We start from the raw sequence: 24,886 nt of genomic DNA on the forward strand, positions 1-24,886 counted from the left end.
AGGCAGGCAGAGAGAGAGAGAGGAGGAAGCAGGTTCCCTGCCAAGCAGAGAGCCCAATGCGGGGCTCGATCCCAGGACCCTGGGATCATGACCTGAGCTGAAGGCAGAGGCTTTAACCCACTGAGCCACCCAGGCGCCCCGGAATAGATTGACTTTTAATGGGTGTATATTTTTGAACCTTTGAGAAGCCTTAAGGATGTAAGTTTTATTATGTTGGGCAAACCTATCTAAGGAGCACCTGAGGGTGGGAGAACGACTTGTTGAAGCAACTCTGGGCAGTTGTGATTGAACTGAGAAGAAGTAGAATTGTATGGAAGCAAGGAGGGTAGAAAATTAGTTCAAGTGAAACAGATTTCATTTTAAGAACTTTTGGCAGTGTTTTAGCAGTTCTCTGCTAGATGATGAGAGATTACTTTCAAAGAACAGTTTTGGTTGGGGAAGGTTAAGAGAGCTCTTTTGGGAGAATCATAGTTGATAGGGAGTCTTGAAGCTAGTTACTGAGAGTTTTATTTTGATTGAGAGAAGATGCTTTGTGACTTTTGGAACCTGAAAGGTGTTAGTTATATGGTGAATACATTTTTAAGCTGATGCTGGAACAATCTGGGGATGATGGTTAACAATTAGGATAGGACTAAACTTGAAAATATGAAATGAAGGGTTGGTATTAAGAAACAAAAAGGTTCTTCCTTTTCTTTCTTCCTCCTTTCATTCCTACCTACATGTGTTAACAGAAATCCTGAAAAAAACCCCACAGGTTTAGGAGATACAAGTTGGTGGTTGAAGAATTGGAGAATTTAAGAAGTTTATTTAAATGAGTCTATTGAAATTTCGTCTTCAGGTCCTATCCTTGGTCTTCATAATGTGGAAGAGATATTTAACCAAACAGTTAGTAAAAATTATGAAATACTGGGAGTTCTGTGTAAAGAGATTCTTCTTTTTAGTAGGAAGTATATGTCCACTCAAATTAACACAAAGGAATATTAACAAAATTAAAACTTGTTTTATGGAACTTATATTAAAAGTGGGTAGCTATAGATATAAAAGTCTTTTGCTATACCATGATTTTTTTTTTTTTAAAGATTTTATTTATTTGACAAGAGAGATCACAAACAAGCAGGCAGATGCGGGGGTGGGGGCGGTGTGGGAGAATCAGCCTCCCTGCTGAGCGGGGAGCCCAGTGCGGGGCTCCATCTCAGGACCCCGGGATCATGACCTGAGCTGATGGCAGAGGCTTAACCCACTGAGCCCCCCAGGCACCCCTATGCCATGATTTTTTCCCCTATTTCCATATATTGCTTTGAGGGTTCAATGAACTGTTGGTTATATATGTGCAGTATAAACTTAAAAAGCATTTCCTAGTGTTATTTTTTCTATTATTGTTCCTCTTTGGCACCTCCTATCTCTTTAATCATGCCCCCCATCCCACCGGCAATACTGACTGAATAAAATATTTCAGATTGTGAACAGAAGTTCCCTGGTGAACAGAAACCAAACACTGTAAATCAAACCAAAGTATAACATCAAATGAAGTAGTGTTCTAACTAATCTAAACTGTTCATTCATCTTAGGGGTTGAATCAATCTTTGCCCCCTTCCCCTTCAAATTCTATAGATGTCTAGGCTTAAGATAGCTGCTGCTCCTTTTGTTTTGCATTTCACACTGTGGCTCTCAATTCCTTTTTCAGAGACTGTCTTATATTCTTTTTTTTCTTTTTATTGAATACTGTACTTGTTTTAGGTGTACAACTTAGTGATTTGACAATTCTACACACTACTCAGTACTCACCATAAGTGCAGTCACCAGCTATCACAATACAATGTTACTATACCATACATTACTGACTATATTTCCTGTGCTGTACTTTTCATCTAGAAGCTTCTTATGGAAGCAGCCCAAGTGTCGATCAATAGATAAAGATGTGTGTGTGTATACACACACAATGGAGTAATGCTCAGCTATAAAAAAAAAAAAGATCTTGCCATTTGTGAAAACATGGATGAACCTAGAGGGTATTTTGCTAAGTGAAGTAAGATTGAGAAAGACAAATACAATATGATTTCACTAGTATGTGGAATCTTAAAAAAGCACACAACTGAACAAACAAAATGGTTTCTTAAATACAGAGAACAAACTGGTGGTTACTAGAGAGGAGGTGGGTGGAGGGATATGCAAAACGGATAAAAGGGATTAAGAGTACGTACTTCCGGTTATAAATTAGGTAGGTCACAGAGATGAAAAGTACAGGGTAAGGACTATATTGTCAATAATTCTATACCGTAGTTTTCAACTTGTCTGTTTACATTGTGAAAGCTTGGGAAATATACCGGGAGTTATTTTAGGTATTTCTATTAATGAATTACAGAAAAGTACCTGCTTATGTAGTTTAGACCTTGTTGTTTATCCCATTCTCAACTAATTACTGAAAATTGACTTCACTCTTAGCAGAGTGTCAAAGTCGATGATGAGTGTGTGTGTGTGTGTATGTGTACGTACATGTGGATATTAAAGTCACTCCAAGACAGTATTCAAAGGGAACAGATTAGTAAACTGAGATATTTTAAAATGGCTTTGTGGAAGGTTAGTCTGCAGTATGTATTTGAAGTATGAATAGATTTGGATGGGTTGGCAGTGGGAGGATGAGAATTGCATTTGGAAATGATCAGAGTCATAAAGGTAATGTGTATTCTGTCTCTAAATGGCAGTGAGGAGGCAGACTTTTAAGGGCGGCATCATAGGCTCCTATTTGAGAGCTATGGAGGGGTAAGGTTTTTAAAAGTTAAATGGAGCTGTTGTGTGATGGTTAAAAATTTTTCCTGGTAGGCAAGTGTTTGAGCAAGAGAGTGATACTATTTAAAATGATGTTTTAGGAAAATTATTGTCCAGAATGGCTTGGAGAATCTGTTAAGATTAGAGCCAGAGAATCCAGTTAGGAGGATTTTATAATGATTGAAGGATAAAGATAAAGGAAAGGGTAACATATACTGAATACTGAATATCTGCTTGTGCAGTGCATTGTACTAGGCTTTGATGTGTTTAAATAGCTGGTACACGTGAAAGCCTAGAAGAGGGTTTTATTAGTGTCTGGTATTTAAGAGGCTGGATTTCGGAGAAGTTACAATATTTTGCTCAGAGAAGAGAGTCTGTTAACTTATGTATTATGTGTAGATCAGCTTCTTTGAAACAGTTGAGTGTTGCATGGCAATACCATCGTTTGTTTAATTCTCAGTGGATGGAAATATGGGTTGTTTCCATTGTTTTAAGTTGTTTTACTACCACTGCTACAGTATATATTCTTACACATATCTTTATACATATTTTCTAGCACTGTATTTCTGTAGAAGAAACTCCTAGAAGTGGAACTGAATTCCTGGATTAGAATGGCCTTTAAAACAAATGAGATAGGAGGCCTGGGGAAAGGGAACTGAATGTGGGTAATGGATCATAATTTTCATGGCAGTTTTTAGAAAGTCATAATAAAGGTACAGTGTACTTGGTACTACATAAAAAAACTAAGGGAACATATCCTGGTCAAGTATCGTAACAGAGTAAGCCATGGGGTATTAGAATGGAAGGCCCTAAAAATAATTTAATTTGGGGCGTCTAGGTGGCTTAATCAGTAAGCATCAGACTCGATCTCAGTTTAGGTCTTAATCTCGGGGTTGTGAATTCAAGCTCCTTATTGGGCTCCACACTGGGCATGGAGCCTGCTTAAAAAAAAAAAATTAATCTACTTAATTTTGCTGTTGAAAATTTTGAGATTTAGAAATTTTACAGGCGCCCCGAGTTTTTCCTTCTTTTACATTCTTTTTTCCCTATTAACCAGGTAAAGTGAGAAACAGACATATTCTGATCTTCAGATGGGCTGGACTGGTAACAAGATGAAATTTTTTGTTTCTTTAAAGGGATAAGGTGACATGAGTTAAAAGACTCTCAGAAACACTGATGTAGAGTTTTTTTTTTTATGTGTTTTGAGTGATAGTATAGTATTATTTTTTGTTGATAAATTATGGTTTGATTATTTATTATTACTTATACCTTGTTGGACATGTTGGCTTTTTTTTTTTATAAGCCTCTGAACATCCTGTAAATTTTCAGTTGTTTTATTGCTAGTATATGGAAGTACAGCTGACTTTTTAAAAAGACTTTATTTTTTAGAGCAGTTCTAGGATTACAACAAAATTGAGAGGAAGGTACACCGATTTCCCATCTACCCCTGTCCCCACACAGATGTAGCCTATCCCATTTCAACATCATTCACCAGAATGTTTTTTTTTTTTTTTTTTTTTTTAAAAAACCAAGGATGAACTTACACAGACAAATGATAATCAACCATAATCACTCAAGGTCCAGTTTGCCTTAGGGTTCACTCTTGGTGTTGTACATTCTTTGGGTTTGGATAAATGTTTAATGACCTGTATCTATAGTTATACTTTCATACATTTCACTGCCTTGAAAATCTGCTTATTCTTCTCTGCCGTCTTACACTCCCCTTAACCCCCAATTTTGGGAAGCCACTGAATTTTTATTGTGTCTCTGATTTTGCCTTTTCCTCAGTGTCATGTAGTTGGCATCAGTACAGTATATAGATTGGCTTCTTTCACTTAATAGCTCATTTCTTTTTTTTTTTTTTTTAAAGATTTTATTTATTTATTTGACAGAGAGAGATCACAGGTAGGCAGAGAGGCAGGCAGAGAGAGGAGGAAGCAGGCTCCCTTCAGAGCAGAGAGCCGGACGTGGGACTTGATCCCAGGACCCCGAGATCATGACCTGAGCCGAAGGCAGCGGCTTAAACCACTGAGCCACCCAGGCGCCCAATAGCTCATTTCTTTGTAGTACTGAATGATACTCCATGGTCTGGATGTATCACATTTTATTCATTTATCTACTGAGGGATATCTTGGTGCTTTCAATATTCGGCAGTTATGCATAAAGCTGCTTTAAACATCCATGTGTAGGTTTTTATGTGCATTGAAGTTTCCATCTCTTTTGCATGAATACCAAAGAGTGTGATTGCTGGATCTTGTGGTAAGAGTGTGTTTAGTTTTGTAAGAAACTGCTAAACTCTCTTCCAAAGTGGCTTTATGTGTTTACATTCCCACCAACAAGGAATGAGTTTCTGTTGCTGCTCATACTCAACAGCATTTCACGTTGTCACACAACTGATTTTTGTACATTGACTTTGTATCCTGAAGGGGGAAGGAAAGGGTAACATATATCGACTATCTTGCTAAACTCCCTTATTCTAGTGCTGCCCAGGATTTTCTGTATAGATGATACCTTTGAAAAAGAGTTTTTATTTCTTTCCTTCCAATTTTGATACCTTTTATTTCTTTTTATTGCCTTGCTGCATTTCCCAGGCACCGTGTTAAATACAGGCAGTAAAGAGCGCAGCAAGACAAGAGAAAGAAATAAAAGGTATAACAATTGTTCTCTCTTCTTCTGTTTTATGAGTGTGTAAGATTGGTGAATTGGTTCATATATATAAAATACCCTTTATCTCTAGTAATGCTACTCTCTTGAAGTCTATTTTGTCTAAAATTTATATAACTTTCCTGACTTTGTCATGGTTAGTGTTCACATGCTTTATTTTTTCTACATTTTTTACTTTTTGACATACATCTGTGTGCCCCTTGTAAAGAGTATATAGTTAGGTGCTGCTTTTTGAAAACTTGTTCTTTCACTCTCTGCCTTTAAAATGAGATGCTTACGGGGCACCTGGGTGGCTCAGTTATTAAGCATCTGTCTTCGGGTCAGGTCATGATTCCCAGGGTCCTGGGATTGAGCCCTGCATCGGGCTCCCTGCTCTACAAAGAGCCTGCTTCTCCCTTTCCCACTCCTCCTGCTTGTGTTCCCTCTCTTGATGTTTCTCTCTGTCAAAGAATAATAAATAAAATCTTTTAAAAAATGAGATGCTTCGTCCATTAATATTTAATGTTACAGATATGCTAGGTTTAAATTTTTACCTTGCTCTTTGGAGTTTTTTTGGCCTTTTTTTTTTTTTTTTTAAATCCATATTTCTTATGTTGGTTTTTTGCAAAGGTGTATTAGTTTCTTTCTTTTTTAAAGATTTTATTTACTTATTGTTGGGGGGAGGTAGAGAGAGCATGAGAGGCAGGGAAGAGCAGAGGGAGGAGAGACTCCCCACTGAGCAAGGAGCAGGGCATGGACTTAGTCCCAGGACCCCAAGGTCATGACCTGAGCTGAAGGCAGATGCTTAACTGACTAAGCCACCCAGGTGCCCTACGTGTATTAGTTTCTTTGTGCTTCCTTTAGGGATTATGATATAGGTTGTTAATTTTTCACAGTGTACCATCAGTTAATATAATTTGACATCTATAATTTGACAACTATGAAACTGGATCTGGCCATTTTTATAGGGCTTCATCTCCAGTTTTCCTTGCTATATTGGTCTAATTAGTGAAATTCTGAATATAATGATAAAAAGCATATGGCAAAAATCATATTTTGGTGATTTTTTTTTTTTTAAAGATTTATTTTTTTGACAGATAGAGATTACAAGTAGGCAGAGAGGCAGGCAGAGAGAGAAAGAGGAGGAAGCAGGCTCCTAGCCAAGCAGAGAGCCCGATGTGGGGCTCGATCCCAGGACCCTGGGATCATGACCTGAGCCGAATGCAGAGGCTTTAACCCGCTGAGCCACCCAGGCGCCCCCCTGGTGATTTTTTTTTAAGATTTTATTTACTTGGGCAGGGATTTCAGGGAAGGAAGGAGCAGAGGGAGAGAATATACAAGAAGACTCCTGCTGAGCAGAGCTCAGTCCCTCAACCCATGAGATCAGGACCTGAGCCCAAGTCAGAAGCTTAAATGACTGAGCCACTCAGGTGCCCCTTGGTGGTTTATTTTGAATTAAAGATATTTATCTCCCATTTTTATCATCTTCATACCACAGTTCAACATTATAACTTTTTTTTTTTTTTTTTTAAGATTTACTTATTTATTTGTCAGAGAGAGAAAACAGGAACAGGGCCGAGTGGCAGGCCCAGGGAGAAGCAGGCTCCCTCTGTAGGGAGCCTGATGCGGAATTCAGTCCCAGGACCCCGGGATCATGACCTGAGCCAAAGGCAGGCGCTTAACCAACTGAGTCACCCAGGCATCCCCAACATTGCAGCTCTTAATAACATGTGAGTCAGATCTGGATAATTGGAAACCCAAAGGTCTATTGTAAATACTCTGTACATTTCCCCCAGAGTTCAGAATTTTCACATTTTTCAGAGTCAAATAGCAGAGGCAAACAGGATATTTACTCACCTTTGCTTGGACTTAATCTGGTTGAGAAAAGTATTTCATGATTAAATCTAGGTTTCACTGGGAAGTTTTCCTTTTTTTTGTTTCCCCTCCAAATTAAAAAAAAAAATTCTAGTAGTTAGCATATAATGCAATATTGGAAAAATTTTCAGTAGACTTCATCTCAGTGTAGTCTTTTGAAAGATAGGCTGTTTTAATTTTTATGTTTTTGATGTGTGTCCGTTTCATTGGAAATCTCATTTTCCACATATACTAAAGTATTTCTTTCTAGTTCTGTATTAATATTGTCAGATTTTACAGTGCTTTTTAGAATTTTTTTTCTTAAATTGTTTTACTTGAATTCTGAAAGCGTAGCCTTAATAGGATCCTTAAATCGTAAGATGACTAAGAAAACTCAGCATTCACGTAGTATGTGCTTGTGTCCATTTATAATGATTTAAGCATCTGTTAAAACCTGTTAAAAGTGTGAATAATGAGATGCCATGTAATGTTAACTTTAAGAAGTTTTGGTTCACAGTATATAAGGAACATGAGTACAGTGTTTAAATAAAGGTTTAAAATTTTGATTCCAAATTTAGAAGGTGAAAGCAGTTTTTCTTACCAAAAAATATGTAACTGAACTTGTATTATGCATATTTATGCACAGTTATATACATATGTCTGTCAAAGGTAAATATTTGTGGCGCTCATATCTATTTGAAGAGTTTGTTTAGCCACATCCACATACTCTCATACACACAGAGTTCAACTTAAAACCTTCCTTTTCTCTGTAGGTTAACTATTTGTAAAGTGTTTCACGAGACAATGAGGAAATGGTTCAATGCCTCAGTCAGGGAGAATTCCAGTGACATCTGCAGTGGAGAAATATATGGAGAATGGGAAACAGAAGAGGCCAAGATTGGAAGAGCAGGTGGGGGAGTAGGACATTAGGTCAGATATAATAAAAACTTACATGGAACTTGACAAGTATTTTTTTATTGTGTTTGTAGCACTTTAACATGTGATTATACTTAATAGAAGAATAAGAAATAGTTGTTCAAATCCCCTGTGGTATAAAGAAGAGAGATCATATATTTATATGAATAAAACAGAGTATTGAATGTAGTAGAACTTCGTAGAATACTCTTGTTAGGGAAAAAGGTAGTTTAATGTTTCAGGCCTTCAGAGTAAATTGGGCACCGTATGGTAGGGTTTTATCCTCTTTCTTTCCTTCTCCCCCTTTCTTTTCTTTCTCTTACCCTGGCCATACTTTGAGGTATTGTTAGTTTGGAGTGAAATTTTAGAAGTATCCCTATTCAAATATTAAAAAATGCTCTTTAAAACAACTTTACTTTGAAATAATTTTATTTACTTATTTAGAAATAATTTTAACATTAGAGAAAAATGACAAGAATAGTATGAAGAATTCTTAAATTCTCCCACATTCATCAGTTTTGCTACATTTTATTTATTACTCTCCGAGATCTGTCTATGAGCATGTGTGTGTATATGTTTTTTCCTGAAACTTTGAGAATAAGTTGTAGACATGATGCTCCATTACTCCTAACTACATCAGAATGTTTGTTGAACTAAGATATTCTCGTATATAATCGTAGTATCACTATCAAATTCAGCAAACTTAGTGTTAATATAATACTCTTGTCTAATATACAATATACATTAAAATTTTGCCAATTTTCTTAATAATGCCATTAGTAACAGGCATTATTCCCTCCATCTAGGATTGTTAGGATTGTGCATTACATTTAACTGTCTTTAGTCTTTAAATCTGGCATAGTTGCTTAGCCTTTCTTTGTTATGACAGTGACATTAAAAATAACCATATAAAAAGACTTAGCACCCAAGAAGAATTTTTAAGAAATGTTAAAATTAGAGTTTCTTGTAAATCATCATTTGAATTTCTTCTATATACTTCTGCTCTTTTCTTTTCGGGCTTGCCGCCATATTTTAATGTAATCACTTCGGCTTTCTGTGCACATGACATATATAGTCTCCTCTAATTTCATGTGACTCAGTTGCCAGGAAGAAATTTTTAAACTTACTCTAGTTTTTGTTTTAAAATTGGGTTGAGCTTGTCAAGGGAATTAGGAAGGACAACAAGAGTTCAAAATGCTACTCAGCCTATTCACATGAAAATAGAGCTAGTGAGCCAGAATGGGAGGGAACCGTTTACTTCCTGACATTTCTTGGCTTGCTTTCTTGAGTGGCTTATTGTGAAGTAAGTAATGCATAAAAATCAGTGAAGAGTTCATATCATGGAATTTGGTATAAACAGGTGGGATAATGAACTAGAATGAGCTTCAGCTTTAGAGCTTGATAGACTCATTTTGAATCTCAGTTACTAGCTGTGTTATTTCACCTTGGGATTTCAGGTAAAATGGATTTCATTCCTATAGTGCAAATGTTTTTGCAAGCGTTAGAAATAACAAATGCAAAATGTATAATAGTGCCTGGCATATAGTTTGTACTCAAGGAATATTTAGTATGTTTTTGTAAAAATCATAGAAAGATCTAATGAAGAAAATGAAATCTACTCAGAAAGTTTAACTGTTACTTTTCCCATTAGAATTTAAGCTCCTTGAGATAGGGACTGTTTGTATCTTTTACTGTGTGTTCTTTAGAATGTATAGAGCACAGTGACAGACTTAGATACTTGGGAAATATTGCTTGTTTAAGTACATTTTAGACATTCAAATTCAAGACATAGTGTAATGTCAGATACATTAGCAGCTTTCTCTGGTTTAAAATATTTATTGTTGATTAACCTTTGGTAGTTACATTGCTCTTGAACTATGCATGAGTGAAAAATGTAATTTCAGGCTTGTCATGCTATCAATAGAAATGAAGTAAAGAGGTTTTAGAAATATATATTTGATTTCTAATTTAATACCAAGAAGCCTTTTATGCAGGCGTAGTTAAGCTGTTTTATGCTTTTTAGCATATGTCATGTTCAAATGCCACTTTAGAGTGAATACTTATTTTTGTCATAGTGTTTTCTTTAGTCTTCTCTGTTGCCATGCACACATACAATATCTTTACCAGTGGATTTCCTTTTAGTTTTTTAGTTTTATTCTTTTGTAGAAGTACTCTAAAGAATAGAGACCACATTTGCTTGTATATTTTTAAAAAGTCATTCTATCTTGCAATTACTATATGAATCTGCCGGACCATCTTACAAATCTAAGATGCATTTGATGATACTGGTGATCTTGTTTTTCCTATATTGTGAAGCATTTTGCTTTTTCATCCAAGGAATTATTTCATCATTACTCATCAATTGCTCTCAACCATGCAAAAAAAAAAAAATTTGAAATAATAAAATGGAAGAGTGATGGAATTACTTAGAGCAGAGGTTGGCACACTTAAAAAAAAATATTTGAGAAAGAGTGAGCATAAGCTGGGTGGAGGGGAGTTTGAACGGGAAGGGTCAAAGAGAGGGAGAAGCACAGTCCCTTGGAGAGTAATTGAAAAGACTTTACTTTATCTCAGTAGAGTTGACAGTCTGGGAGTATTTGTCAAAAATATTTACCTGCAAAAGTACCTGTCCTTGGGGCTCCTGGGTGGCTCAGTCGTTAGGCATCTGCCTTCGGCTCAGATCATGATCCCAGGGTCCTGGGATCGAGCCCCACATTGGGCTCCCTGCTAAGCAGGAAGTCTGCTTCTCCCTCTTCCACTCCTCCTGCTTGTGTTCCCCCTCTCTCTGTGTCTCTCTGTGTCAAATAAATAAATAAAATCTTAAAAAAAAAAAAGTACCTGTCCTTGCTGCCTAATGCACTGACAACGAATGAGGCAAAAATATGCTGACTACAAAGCTTGGGAGGAAAGGCTGGGAATAAAATACTTTGTGCTTTTTTTTTTTTTAAGGTTATTTATTTATTTGAGAGTGGGAGAGAGAGTACATGAGCAGGGAGGAGGGGCAGAGGGAGAAGCAGACCCATCACTGAGCAGGGAGCCCAATGGGGGACTTGATCCCAGGACCCTGAGATCATGACCCGAGCTGAAGGCAGATGCCTAACCGACTGAGCCACCCAGGTACCCTGGAATAAAGGCTTTGAGTTCTTGGACCTGGAAATTTTTGGAAACCTCAAAGACAGTATACAGTTAGGGCTGTGCACATGCTCAGGAAAGAGCTAAAAAGGTTCTAAGTTTTCACTTCTGGCTAACTTTGGGGCTATACATAAGTAGGAAGTGAAGGCTAAGGCAGAGTTGAAAAACTACCTGGCTAGTATTAAAGGGATGTCCCAAACACAGAACCCATCTGCAAAGACTGGGAAAATTTTTGGGTTCCACACTTTTTTTTTTTTTTTTTAAAGATCTTACCTATTCATTTGACAGACAGAGATCACAAGTAGGCAGAGAGGCAGGCAGAGAGAGAGGAGGAAGCAGGCTCCCTGCTGAGCAGAGAGCCCGATGTGAGGCTTGATCCCAGGACCCTAGGATCATGACCCGAGCTGAAGGCAGAGGCTTTAACCCACTGAGCCACCCAGGTGCCCAGGGTTCCACACTTTTAAGGAACTATCTTTCTAATCACCAGCTGACCACTAAGCCAATAGAAATGTCACTCACTTGTTGCACATGACAAAAAATACAGACTTCGCAGTATTGGTTTAGAAGTTATTAAGGAAACAACAAATATTAACAATAAACCCTGAGGGGGGGGAACCTGATTTCTAGATTTGCTGAATTATAATATTCAGCATCCTGTTTTCAACAAAAAGGAAGTATGCAAAGAAATAAGAATATAGGGCCCTTTCAGAGAAGAAATGAACAGAATCTGTCCCTAGGAAACGTATAACATTGGATTTACTGAGAGTTAAAGGAAACCAGGAGAATAACATGCCATCAAATAGAAAATATTAATAGAGAAATTATAAAAAGGAACTAAACATAAGTGATAGAGCTGAAAAGTACAGTAGCAAATGGAGTTCACTGCAGGTTTTCAATAGATTTGAGTAGGCTGATGAAAGAATCCGTGAACTTGAAGAACTTGAACTTTTCAACTTGAAAAGCTGAAAGAAAAAGAAGAAATACGAGACACCGTCACGTATACTAACATAAGCACATTAGCAGTCCCAGAAGGAGGAGAGAGATGGGGTGGAAAGAGTACTTGAAGAACCAGTGCCCTAAAGCTTTCTGAATTTGATGAGAAACATTACACACTTAAGAATTTAAGTAAACTCCATGTAGAATAAGCTCCATACCAAAACATATCATAAAGAGAAAATGGCAAGAGAAGCAACTCATCAAATGACAAGATTTTTAGTAAGATTAACAACTGGTTTCCATTAACAGTGGAGTCCAAAAACAGTGGGATGGTATAAAGCGCTGGAAGAAAAACTGTCAAGAATTCTCTTTTGAAAGTATCCATCAGAAATGAAGAAGGGTTCCTGGGTGGCTCAGTCATTTAAACGTCTAATTCTTGATTTTGGCTCAGGTCATGATCTCAGGGTCATGAGATCCAGCCCTGCATTGAGCTCCATGCTTAGCTCGGAGTCTGCTTGAGATTCTCCTTCCCCCTCTCTCTCTGCCCCTCCTGCCACATGTGTGTATGTGCTCTCTCTCAAATAAAATCTTAAAAAAAAACAACGAAGACATTCTCAGATAAACTGTGAAAATCATTACTCCAAGACTTAGCCTACAAGAGAGACTAAAGACAGCTCTTCAGACTGAAAAGAGAGGGTATGAGACAGTATTTGAATTCCCATGAAGGAAAAAGGAACACAGGTAAAGGTAACTAGTTAATCATAAAAATCAGTATTGTACATTTTGTTTGTAACTCTTTCCCTCCCTATTTGATGTAAAAAACAACTTCGTAAAATGGAAACTGTAGGGTGCCTGGGTGACTCAGTTGGTTAAGTATCTGCCTTTGGCTCAAGTCAATGATGCCAGGATCCTGGGATCAAGCCCGGCATTGGGCTCCCTGCTTGCCCAGTGGGAAGTCTGCTTCTCCCTCTGCCCTTCCTCCCACTCCTGCTCTCTCACTCTCGCTCACTGGCTCTGTTCTCTCTCAAATAAAACCTTAGAAAATGGAAACTGTAAACCTATGTTTATGGGCATGCTATGTATAAAGAAACAATTTATGGCAACACATAGGGAGAGAAATTACATAGCAAAGTTTTTGTCTACTACTGATACTAAGTTAGCATTAATCCAAACTAGGTTGTTATAATTAAGAAATTTGTACTAATCCCTACTGTAGCCATTAAGGGGATAACAAAAAATATATAGTAAAAGAAATGGTAGAATTAAAATGGTACACTAGCAAGTGTCTATTTAACACAAAACTAAATTCGCCAATTAAAAGGCAGAAATTTGCAGAATGGATAAAAAAACATAATCCAACTATTGATTGAGACACAAAATAGTTGAAAGTAAAGGATGAAAAAAGATACAAACAGTAACTAAAAGAGAGCTTGAGTGGATGGACTAAAGTCAGACTAAATAGATGTATGACAAAAATTATGTGCAATAAAGACATTATATAATGATAAAAGGGTCAGTCTATCAGAAAGTTAATAACAGTTATAAACTTGTTTGCACCTACCAACAGAACCTCAAAATACATGAAGCAAAACTTGGCAGAATTGAAGGAAGAAAATAGTTGAACAATAATTGTTGGAAACTTCAATTCCCTCCTTTCAGTAATGGATAGAATGACTAGACAGAAGGTCATCAAGGAAATAGAAGACTAGAGGGGCACCTGGTGGCTCAGTCGTTAAGTGTCTGCCTTTGCCTCAGGTGATCCCTGGGTCCTGGGATTGAGCTCTGCATAGGGCTCCCTGCCAGGCTTTTCCCTCTCTCACTACCCCTGCTTGTGTTCCCTCTCTTGCTCTGTCTCTATCAAATAAACACAATCTTCCAAAAAAAAAAAAAAGACCTGAACTCTATAAACCACCCAGACCTAACAGACTTACATAGAACTTTCTACCCAACAACAGAACACAAGTGCACTCAAGTGCACATGGAGCATTTTCTTGGATAGAACATATGTTAGGTTACTGTAAAACAAGTCTCAGTTTATTTAAAGACTGAAATCATATAAAGTATGTTCTCTGACCACAATGATAGAAATAACAAATCTGGAAAATTCATAAATATATGGAAATATAATAAAACAGTTAATTAAAAAATATATATATATATTTTAAAGATTTATTTATTTATTTGACAGATAGAGATCACAAGTAGGCAGAGACGCAGGCAGAGAGAGAGGAGGAAGCAGGCTCCCTGCTGAGCAGAGAGCCCGATGTGGGGCTCGATCCTAGGACCCTGAGATCATGACCTGAGCCTAAGGCAGAGGCTTTATCCCACTGAGACACCCAGGCGCCCCAGTTAATTTAAAAAATATTAAAACTATTTTAAACTTGTCCTATTTAGTGACAGGTGTGTGTGTATTTTTAAATCACAGAAGAATAAATAGTAAGTTTTTATTCATATGCTTGAAAGTTTAAGGAGAGTTTTGATATTTGTAAGGAGTATTCTAGTTATTAGGAATATGTGTTGCTCCAGGTTTTTATTCTTCTGTATTTGGCTAAACATTTTATAGTCCTGTGAAAACAGCAGATAAGCAAAAATCTATTGTATGATTTTTTTTTTTTCCTTCAGACTAACTTTTCTGATTGTTATGTAGATTAAAGAAATTGGCCTCTAATTTCCCCATAGAAATTAGATGGCATTTATAGGCTCAGGTGTATACTTAATGACACACTGATTTTTATTATTATTTTTTTTTTTAAGATTTATTTATTTGACAGAGATCACAAGTAGGCAGAGAGGCGGGCAGCGAGAGGAAGGGAAGCAGGCTCATGCTGAGCAGAGAGTCCCATGCGGGACTCGATCCCAGGACCCTGGGATCATGACCTGAGCCGAAACCCCACTGAGCCACCCAGGCGCCCCACACTGATTTTTAAAGGGAAAAAGTTACTTAAGTATTTTCTGTGATAAGCTTTTTTATTGCCTGTTTGATAACATCAGTTGTTATATGGGGTATTCATGACATTTAGTAAGATATGCCATATTATTTATCAGTAATAGTAGTAATTTAAGATCTTTCTTTAGTGGAATAATGAGAAAATGCTAAAACTAGTTTAAAAAATCTTTAAAAATATCCTTTCTTTGGAGTTAGCTTGATAATTTTTAAATGTAATTAATGCTTATTCATTTATTTTTCTTATTCTGTTACTTTCTGTTTCTACCTACATTAATTGTATTATGTTTTTGAAAAGTAACAGCTGTTTTTCTGATGGGGAAAATTTTAGTTTTCTTATTCTTTGTTAATGTGATAAAAACTAGCCTTTTACATTTTTTTGAAAAGTGACAAATGTTCATATAACAATTTTTTAGTGAATGTAGATCAGAGGTTTTCCACATACTTAGAAAGGAATTTTTATGGCTACAAGTTAAATTTGAAATTTGTGGTACATGTTAATTCTTTTCAGGAGAAGGAAGCCAGCACCCTTTTGGAGCCATGAATATTGTCCGGACTCCATCTGTTGCTCAGATTGGAATTTCAGTGGAATTATTGGACAATTTGGCTCAGCAGACTCCAGTAGGCAATGCTGCTGTATCCTCAGTTGACTCATTCACTCAGGTAACGCAATACACATTATTTTCCAAAAAAATTTTTAAACCAAATTCTATATAGTTTTTAAAGACCTTTTTTAAATTTATTTGAGCGAGAGAGAGCACGAGCAGGGGGAAGGGGCAGGAAGCAGGCTCCCCCTGAGCAGGGAACCTGATACAGGACTAATCTCAGGACCCTGGGATCATGACCTGAGTTGAAGGTAAACACCTACCAGTGGAGCTACCCAGGTGCCCTCCAAATTCTGTACTTTAAAAACTAACCTGGTGGTTGAAAACATGTAAAAATGAAGGTAAACATGTATGATATAAATTATTGGCTTCCATGGATAATTTAAGTTTGCCTGCTTTCTTCTATAGGTATTTTAAAATTTGTAAATGCTTTGATGAGACTTGTTTTTATACTGATGAAATAGTCCAAAGTGATTTAAAAATGGGATTAAATATTAGCCTTTTTTTATTCCCTCCCAGTTAGTATGCTAGGCTGTGGGTATACAGTTGTGAACCAGATAAGCAAGATCCTTGTCTTCATGGAGCTTAAAGTGACATAATTCCATGATGGTTGACTTTTAACCTCTTTAAGGCAAAGGCCTGAACAGGAGAATAATGGAGGTAGAGGTGTAGCTAATGCAGAGTCTCTAAGGTAGAAATCTGAAGAATAATATGAAGGTCTTTGTGACTGGAGTAGAGTGAGCAAGGGTGAGAAATGGGAGATAATGGGGAGGGAGCTACAGGATAAGATCATATGGTACCTCATTGGCTTTTTTTTTTTTTTAAAGATTTTATTTATTTATTTGACAGAGAGAGAGATCACAAGTATGCAGAGAGGCAGGCAGAGAGAGAGGAGGAAGCAGGCTCCCTGCTGAGCAGAGAGCCCGATGCGGGGCTCGATCCCAGGACCCTGAGATCATGACCTGAGCCGAAGGCAGCGGCTTAATCCACTGAGCCACCCAGGCGCCCCTCTCATTGGCTTTTATAAGGATTCTGATAATTAATTTTTTAAAAAGATTTTATTTATTTATGAGCGAGCATGTGCACATGAAAGCAGCAGGAGGGGCAAAGGGAGAGAGACAAGCAGCCTTCCCACTAAGCAGGGAACCAAATGCCAGGCTTGATCCCAGGACCCTGGGATCATGACCTGCGCCGAAGGCAGACGTTTAAATGACTTAGCCACCCAGGGTCCCCTATAAGAACTTCGACTCAAATTCTGTTTGGAAGAGAAGAAATAAGAGAGTTTTGAGCAGAGTAATAGGATCTAACTTATATTTCTAAAAGATCACTTTCGCATTTTGGGTAGACACTGTTGCAGGAAGGAAGAAGTCAGGAGGCTCTTGTGAACATTAGATGACAGATGATAATGACTTGAACCAGGGAAGTTTGGGGAGGTGGAAGTGAAGGTAATTAAAAGTACTGGCGTACCTCGTTTTATTGCGCTTCACTTTATTGCGTGTTGCTGGTATTGTGTTTTTTACATACTGAAGGTTTGTGGCAACCCTGCATGGAGCAAATCTGTTGGTGCCATTTTTCCAGCAGCATTTGCCCACTTTGTGTCTCTTTGTCATGTTTTGGTAATTCTTGGAACATTTCAAACTCCTTCATTGTATTTGTACGGTGATCTGTGATCGGTGATCTTTTAATACTATTGTGATTGTTTTGGGGCACCACAGACTGCCCATATAAGATGAAGAACTTAATCGATAAGTGTGTTTTCTGACTGCTCCACCTACCAGCTGTTCTGCGTTTTTCTCCCTCTTCTTGGGCCTTTTTCCCGAGACACAACAATATTGAAATTAGGCCAATTAATTATCCTATAATGGCCTCTAAGGGTTCAAGTAAAAGGAGGAGTCAATCCATGAGGCAAATTTCATTGTTGTCTTATTTTAAGAAATTACCACAGCCACCCCAACCTTCAGAAACTACCACCCTGATCAGTCAGCAGCCATCAACATCAAGGCAAGACGCTCTACCAGCAAAAAGATTACGACTCGCTGAAAGCTCAGATGATATATAGCATTTTTTAGCAATAAAGTATTTTTTAATGAAGGTATGTACATTTTTAAAAGACATAATGCTATTTACACACCTAGTAGACTACAGTATAGTGTAAACAAAATTTTTATGTACACTAGGAAACCAAAAAATTCATTTGACTCACTCTATTGCAGTGGTCTGGAACTGAACTGCAATATGTCCGAGGTATGCCTGTAATTGATTTCTGGAACTAATGTGAAGATGGAGCCAGTAGTGTTTTCATGATGTGGATCACATTGAAAGTCTGGGATTAAAGAGACACATCAATTATAGCCCAAGGATATTGGCTTGAGGAATTTGAACACAGGAATATTATGAAAAGAGCAAGTATGGGCTGGGAGTGGAATCAGGAGTTGGATTTTGGTTGTACTATGTTTGGATACCTGTTAGATACCCAGCTGGAGATGACAAGTGTAGAGTTCAAGAGAGAGTTCTGGGATATGGAAAAAAATTTGGGAGTCATCAGTGTAACAGTAATATCCAAAGTTTTGAAGGGCATATGATTACTAGGGAGGTAATTAAATGGAAAAGTTGGCTATTGACTGAGCTCCGGGGCCATTTCAAATTTGAGAAGCTTAAGAGACAAAGAAAAAGAGCAGCCTGAAGTAGGAGACCCAGAAGGTGGTGTTTTGGAAGCCAAGCAAAGACTGGTTTTTAAGAAGCAAGAAGCCTCAATAGTATCACACTGCTGATTAAGATGAGGGCTAAGAAGTATCCAGTGGACTCAGCAAGATGGAAGTCATTAAAAAGTTAGAAAAGAGTTCAGAGGGTAGAAAGGGAGTTTGGAGTGAGTTGGAAAGGAGGAAGTGGGAACAGTGAATATAGATGACTCTTGATGAGTGTGGTTACAGAGGGTAGCAGATAAATGGTTTGGTTGCTTGAGGGGGCAGTAGACAAGGATTTTTTTTTGTTTTTACTATTTTTTTTTTGTTTTTGTTTTTACTGTTTTTAGTGGGAGATATTACATCATGTTTGATGAGAATGAAACATTAAAGCTGATGTTACAGGAGAGTGGAGAGAGTTGCTGAACTCCTTAAATAGAAATGAGAGCACATTAGATTGGATAATGCATAGTATTCATGCTAATGGCTATATGAATACAGATGCGGGAGGGTTGTTAAATGTGATGAGAACTTGTGCACGTTTTCTCTTGATACCTTCACTTTGCTCAGTGAAACAGGAAACAAGGTCATTAGCTAAGGTTGAGGGGAAAGGAGTATTGGAAATTTAAAGAAAAGGATTATTAACCAGGTCCTCTAGGAGAGTAGGAGGGTGAAGGGACTAGGGAACCCCTTATGAGTTTGCTGGGCAGCATACTCTTGAGGGTTGGTGGCCATGAATTTGAAGTCAGACTTCTCACATGGATTTCTTGAGAACAGGCTGAGTTAAGAATGACAGAGTCTGGGTCTTAATTCTTTTTTCTCTCCAGTAATTAAAAAAATAAACTGCTATGCTGAAAAAGCAAGTTGTAAAGCAGGAGTTAGTAGTACCCCATATAGACTGTCAAAGTGATGTTATCCCTGGAAAGGGGCAAGGAGACTTTTTAATTCTCTATATATGTAAGTTATTTGAGCTTTAATTTTTTTTTTCAATTTTTTTAAAGTATTTATTTATTTATTTGACACAGAGAGAGAGAGAGAGAGAGATCACAAGTAGGCAGAGAGGCAGGCAGAGAGAGAGGGGGAAGCAGGCTCCCCGCCGAGCAGAGAGCCCGATGTGGGGCTCGATCCCAGGACTTTGAGACCATGACCTGAGCTGAAGGCAGAGGCTTAACCCACTGAGCCACCCAGGTGCCCCTATTTGAGCTTTTTTTTTTTTTTTTAGATTTATTTATTTATTTGACAGACAGAGATTACAAGTAGGCAGAGAGGCAAGCAGAGAGAGAGGAGGAAGCAGGCTCCCTGCAGAGCAGAGAGCCCGATGTGGGGCTCCATCCCAGAACCCTGGGATCATGACCTGAGCCACCCAGGCGCCCCCTATTTGAGCTTTTAAAATCATACATATTTTTATTAAACATTTTATTATGAAATATTTTACATATGTAGGAAAGTACATTCCTCCAGTATTTATTGTATGCCTACTGTGTGCCAGGAGTTTTCCAAGCATGAACAAATACAAATAGCTAGACAAAATAATAGCTATCCTTGTAGAGCCCTCTTTATAATGCAGTATATATGAAGACTTCTGAGTGTCTTCTACATAGATTTAATTGATACTTGCCATATTTGCTACTAATGAAAAAAAAAAGTATTTCTGATGCAGCTTGCTGGCGTGTTTCTCTTCTTCCAGTTCTTCCCCAGTTAGCTACTCTTCTAACCAAATTATCTTTGCCGTCCTATGTTAGTACTTTAAAAGAAACATTCATAAGTATCCACAAAATATGTATGGCATTATTTGTTAAAACATGTTTCTAATATATACTCTTAGTTACTCATTACTTCATTTAGTTTTTATTAATAGTACATGTACATGGCTTAAAACATCAGATGGTTTTACATGCAGAACAGTTGTCCTGTTAATACTTCGTATATTCTGCTCTTTGTTCCTCAAAAGCAGTCACTTTCAGCCTCTCCCACTTTTTTTTTCTTTACCCATTTCTTCTTGTGTTTACTTCCATGTGTCAGAAGAAACTTGCTTATTAATCTCTTTTTAACCAGTTTATTTGCTATAGATGTTTTCCATCGACTTCCCCATACCTAATGTGATTTAGTGCTCTCACTCCTCTGCTTTCCAGCATTCAGAGTTGTCTTTTCTCCCTACCTTTTTTTTTTAAAGATCTTATTTTTTAAAAAGATTTTCTTTATTTATTTTAGAGAGGGAATGATAGGGAGGGAGAGGGAAGAGAGAGACAGAATCTCAAGCAGGCCTAGGGCAGAGCTTGATGGGGAGCTCGGTGCCATGATCCCAAGGTCACAACCTGAGCTGAAACCGAGACTCGGACACCTGACTGACTGTGCCACCGAGGTGCCCCTAAAAGGTTTTATTTTTAAGTAACCTCTACACCCATTGTGATGCTTGAGCTCACAACCTGGAGTTGCATGTTCTACCCACTGAGCCAGCCAGGTGTCCCCACACCTTTTTATTATAGATTTTCACTAAATTAATATTTAGAGTTTTCAGTATTATGATCAGGTAAATATTTTTCAGAACTGAGCCAGGTGTAGTACTATGGTTACATTTCCTTTCTAGAATGACTTTTTATTTTCCTTGGTTAATAAATGCTTCATTTTTTTCCTTTGTGTCGATTGCTATATCCACATCTCATTTATGCCCAAACTCTGCCAAGTATAAATTCCTGTTCATACTGAATTTTTTTTAAAAAGCAATTTTAAATTTGTTTTGGAAACATCGCTCTAGAAACTCTTCTTTGTTCTTCTGTGGATTGATTATTTTCTGGGTCTTTTGCATAATTGTAGTCAAGGTATTCTTTTCTTTAACCATTATTGTAGAAATTCTTTTCATTACTTTTCTCTGTTGCAGTCCTTTTTTTGTTTCTTCTATTTTCCATTCTTGTTGACTTACTACCCCTTTGCATGTTTTTAAAATGCTTATAAATGGTATACTGTACAGATTTCTACAACTTGGTATTGTTCACTCAGCATTATTTTTAAGACTTACCTGTCTTGATACATAGAATAAATCTAGTCTATTTTAATAGACTTGTATAGTTGTATAGTATGTCATTGTATGAATGAGAGTTTTTTCATTTCCATATTAATAGATATTCTCACTAATATTTGTTTTAAGACCTTAAATTTTTGCTGAACTGTTGGGTGAAATTTGAATGTTACTGTTGTTTTGGGTTGTATTTCTTGGTGACTGGTGAAGTTGAGCATCTTTTCTGGGACCTCATTTGTATTTTTTTTTTAATTGGAATTGACCATTTATATATTTTGTCCAACTTTCTATTGTATTTTTGGGCACTTTTTAATTTTAACTTTCTGGGAAGAGGCCTTTATGTATTCTGGGTAATAGTCTTCTGTTCCAGATGTTGTAATTCTCCTAGCATGTTGCTTGTCTTTTAATGTTGTTTTTGGTATCTTTTGCATGCAGACATTATATTTTTGTGTAGACAATCAGTTGTTTCTTTTATTATTATTATTATTACTATTTTTTGCATTGGCGAAGTCGTTCCTATGTTACCTAATGTGTGAAGGTGTTATGTTCTCATAGTTACTAAAGCTTTAATTGAAAGCTAGCCTTTTTTCTTTTTTAAACTCTGAGTTAATAACATCTTTGTTATATATCATGTTGTCACATATGTTTAGACTTGTTTCTGGTTTCTCTCTTCTATTCCAATTAGTTTGCCTGTCCCTTTGCCAGTAAAAGTCTTACTGATATCTGCTAGGCCTAAGTCCCTCCTCTTACTTACGAACATAAGCTTATGTATTCTGCATACTAATTTTAGTGTCAGGTTATTGAGTTTTATGAAAAACTTCATTGGATTTTGTTGAAAATAACATTAGTCTTATAGTTGTTTTTTTTGTTTTTTTTTAAGATTTTATTTATTTGACAGACAAGAGATCACAAGTAGGCAGAAAGGCAGGCAGAGAGAGAGGGGGGAAGCAGGCTCCCTGCTGAGCAGAGAGCCTGTTGCAGGGCTCCATCTCAGGACCCTGGGCTCCATCCCAGGACCCTGGGATCATGACCTGAGCCGAAGGTAGACACTTAACTGAGCCACCCACGCATCCCTCTGAATTAAATCTTTTAAATAAAAAGTTGCATTTTAAAATTTTGTTGTTAATGTTAAGGGTTGCTGTTGATTTTTGTTCTTTCTGATACTGATTTTTTAGTTAGTGATTTTACTGAACTCTGGATTTTAGTCCAAGTATCTTAATGGTAGCCTCCTGGATTAAACTACCTTGATATTATTAAGCAAAAAGATAAAAGCTAATAAGACATTTCCTCTCATTGTATTTGGGCTTTTATCTTTCTGGCAAGAAAAAGGCTTCTTACTATTTTATATGAGAAAGTAGGCTGGAATTTGAGGAGAGGGGCATAGTAGATGGTGAGGGAGAGAGAAAAGAGAATATTTGAAGGAAAAACATTTTCTTCTTTTTTCACCCCCCAAAGTGAATTATCTTAGGAAATTGAAATTTAAAAACCACAGAAATTCTTTGAGATATGAAGAAAGTACTAAAGGCAGTTTGTTAAGATTTTATGCCACAGTGTCATTTTATGACTTTCTTTAACTTACAGCATTAGACTGTTTAAAACTCATAGTACTTAAAACCAAGTACACTGCAGGAACATTTTTAATTTAAAATACTAAGGTGTAAGTGGAATACTCAGTATAACTCATTACTCTATTCATTATTAACTTTCCAGTTCACACAAAAGATGTTGGACAACTTCTACAATTTTGCTTCATCATTTGCTGTCTCTCAGGCCCAGATGACACCAAGTCCATCTGAAATGTTCATTCCAGCAAATGTGGTTCTGAAATGGTATGGGACATTTTGTATCTCTAATATTAAGGCTTTTAGTAACATGCATATTTTTTGCTGGTAAATGTATTTCTTTGACATTTAAACATACTCTTTTATTGTGAACATCAGCATACATTAACAGTGGCATGCCATTAAAAAGTATACTATGGAGTTCACATCAGGGAATGTTTTTACCCTAAATACTCTGTTATGTAATAGCTATTTTGAATTTATAAAGACAAGAAAATACAATTGCCTATGTGTAGGGACCACAATTAAGGCTGTAAATTTTAAAATATTTTTATTTATTAGTAACTATATATGAGTCTTGAAATACAAAGCAATTTTTTCGTAAGTTTAGAAAGTCTTGGTCTGAAGTAGATATGCATAAGGTGTCAGGATGATTTTTACTGCACCCTATACTTAAATGGTTAAGAAAATTGATTTCCCTAGCTTTCCCATGATTCTGTTTTATGGGTATTCTTGTCACGTTGAATATTCCAGTGGTGGGCGATACATGAGAATTTGTTGAGCAGTGGTAGCATGATGTAGCATGGATAGCTCTGGAAGGTATTAGGTTTGAGCTTTGTTAAAATGTAGGTATGTGACCTTGAGCAAATTTCTCTCATCTACTCATCTATGAGATTAACTTTTTAATTTTTCATCTGAGATTTTTAGAAGTGATACTTAAAGTTGTTTGCTTTTTGCTAAGTCATTTGGTAGATTATGAAAGATATAATTTTCTTGTAAAAATATGTTTTTTTCTTTTGTAGGTATGAAAACTTTCAAAGACGACTAGCACAGAACCCTCTCTTTTGGAAAACATAATTTGAATAAAATAATTTTTAATGGATTCTGAAATTTGTCATGTTTTGAAGAGAAATGCCTCCATTTAAAAGTACGAAGTCAAAAGGATCATGAAGCCTAAGTTTAAAAACTGCTTATTGACTGAAGCTTAATGAAAATCTTCATAAAAAATTAAAAACATGGAAAAATGAAAATATGTTCCTTATTAATGAGTTTTTCTCCCTCAAGCTTAAAATAGTCAGAGGCAAAACACTTTGTTTTGGATAGGATTCATTTTTTACTTAAAAATAAAGCATATTCACAACAATAGTGTGCCAAATGCCATTGTATTCATAATATTTCGTTTAGTATTATAGTGGTTTGCTAGAGTAATTAACTTAAAATCAGCTATATCAAAATTTGGGGACTTTTTGAAAAACATATCAAATATACATTTTTTTTATTTTTATTTATCAAATATACATTTTTATGTACAGAAAGATTATTTTCAGTTTGTATTTCTTAAGATTACAAGTTTTTCCATTAACACAGGTTGGCTGTCAGTTCTATATCTGCAAATTCGTACATAATTACTTGTTTGACAAAATTGCCATGGTTAAATACTGATGCGGTTTTATTTAATTCTGGTAATGTGGTAATGTTCTGAGGCATTTGTGTGTAGAATATAGGATTTAGTACATTTGCTTATTAAGTTGAAGCCATTGTGTCTCATTCAGAAGGGAGTCCTTGACTCATTTATACTAGTGACATCCATTGACCAAAAAAACCAAGTAAGC

The 24,886-nt window shown here is 36.7% G+C and overlaps 1 protein-coding gene across 2 annotated transcripts in view; it reads left to right on the forward strand.

Annotated features, from left to right (window-relative positions):
• HIKESHI (heat shock protein nuclear import factor hikeshi) overlaps window positions 1-24,429 on the forward strand; it is a 39,347-nt gene extending 14,918 nt beyond the window's left edge. The window contains exons 2-5 of one of the 2 annotated variants that reach the window (XM_046017322.1): window positions 8,037-8,173; window positions 15,702-15,853; window positions 23,203-23,321; window positions 24,077-24,429. In XM_046017322.1, coding sequence (XP_045873278.1) covers window positions 8,037-8,173; window positions 15,702-15,853; window positions 23,203-23,321; window positions 24,077-24,131 — 463 coding nt within the window. In that variant the 3' untranslated portion in view covers window positions 24,132-24,429. The remainder of the gene's footprint in view (window positions 1-8,036; window positions 8,174-15,701; window positions 15,854-23,202; window positions 23,322-24,076) is intronic. The other variant, XM_046017321.1, reaches the window with a different exon arrangement.
• Window positions 24,430-24,886: the final 457 nt, after the last annotated feature.

This window comes from Meles meles, chromosome 8 (genome assembly GCF_922984935.1).
Source record: "Meles meles chromosome 8, mMelMel3.1 paternal haplotype, whole genome shotgun sequence".
Taxonomy (NCBI): Eukaryota; Metazoa; Chordata; class Mammalia; order Carnivora; family Mustelidae; genus Meles; species Meles meles.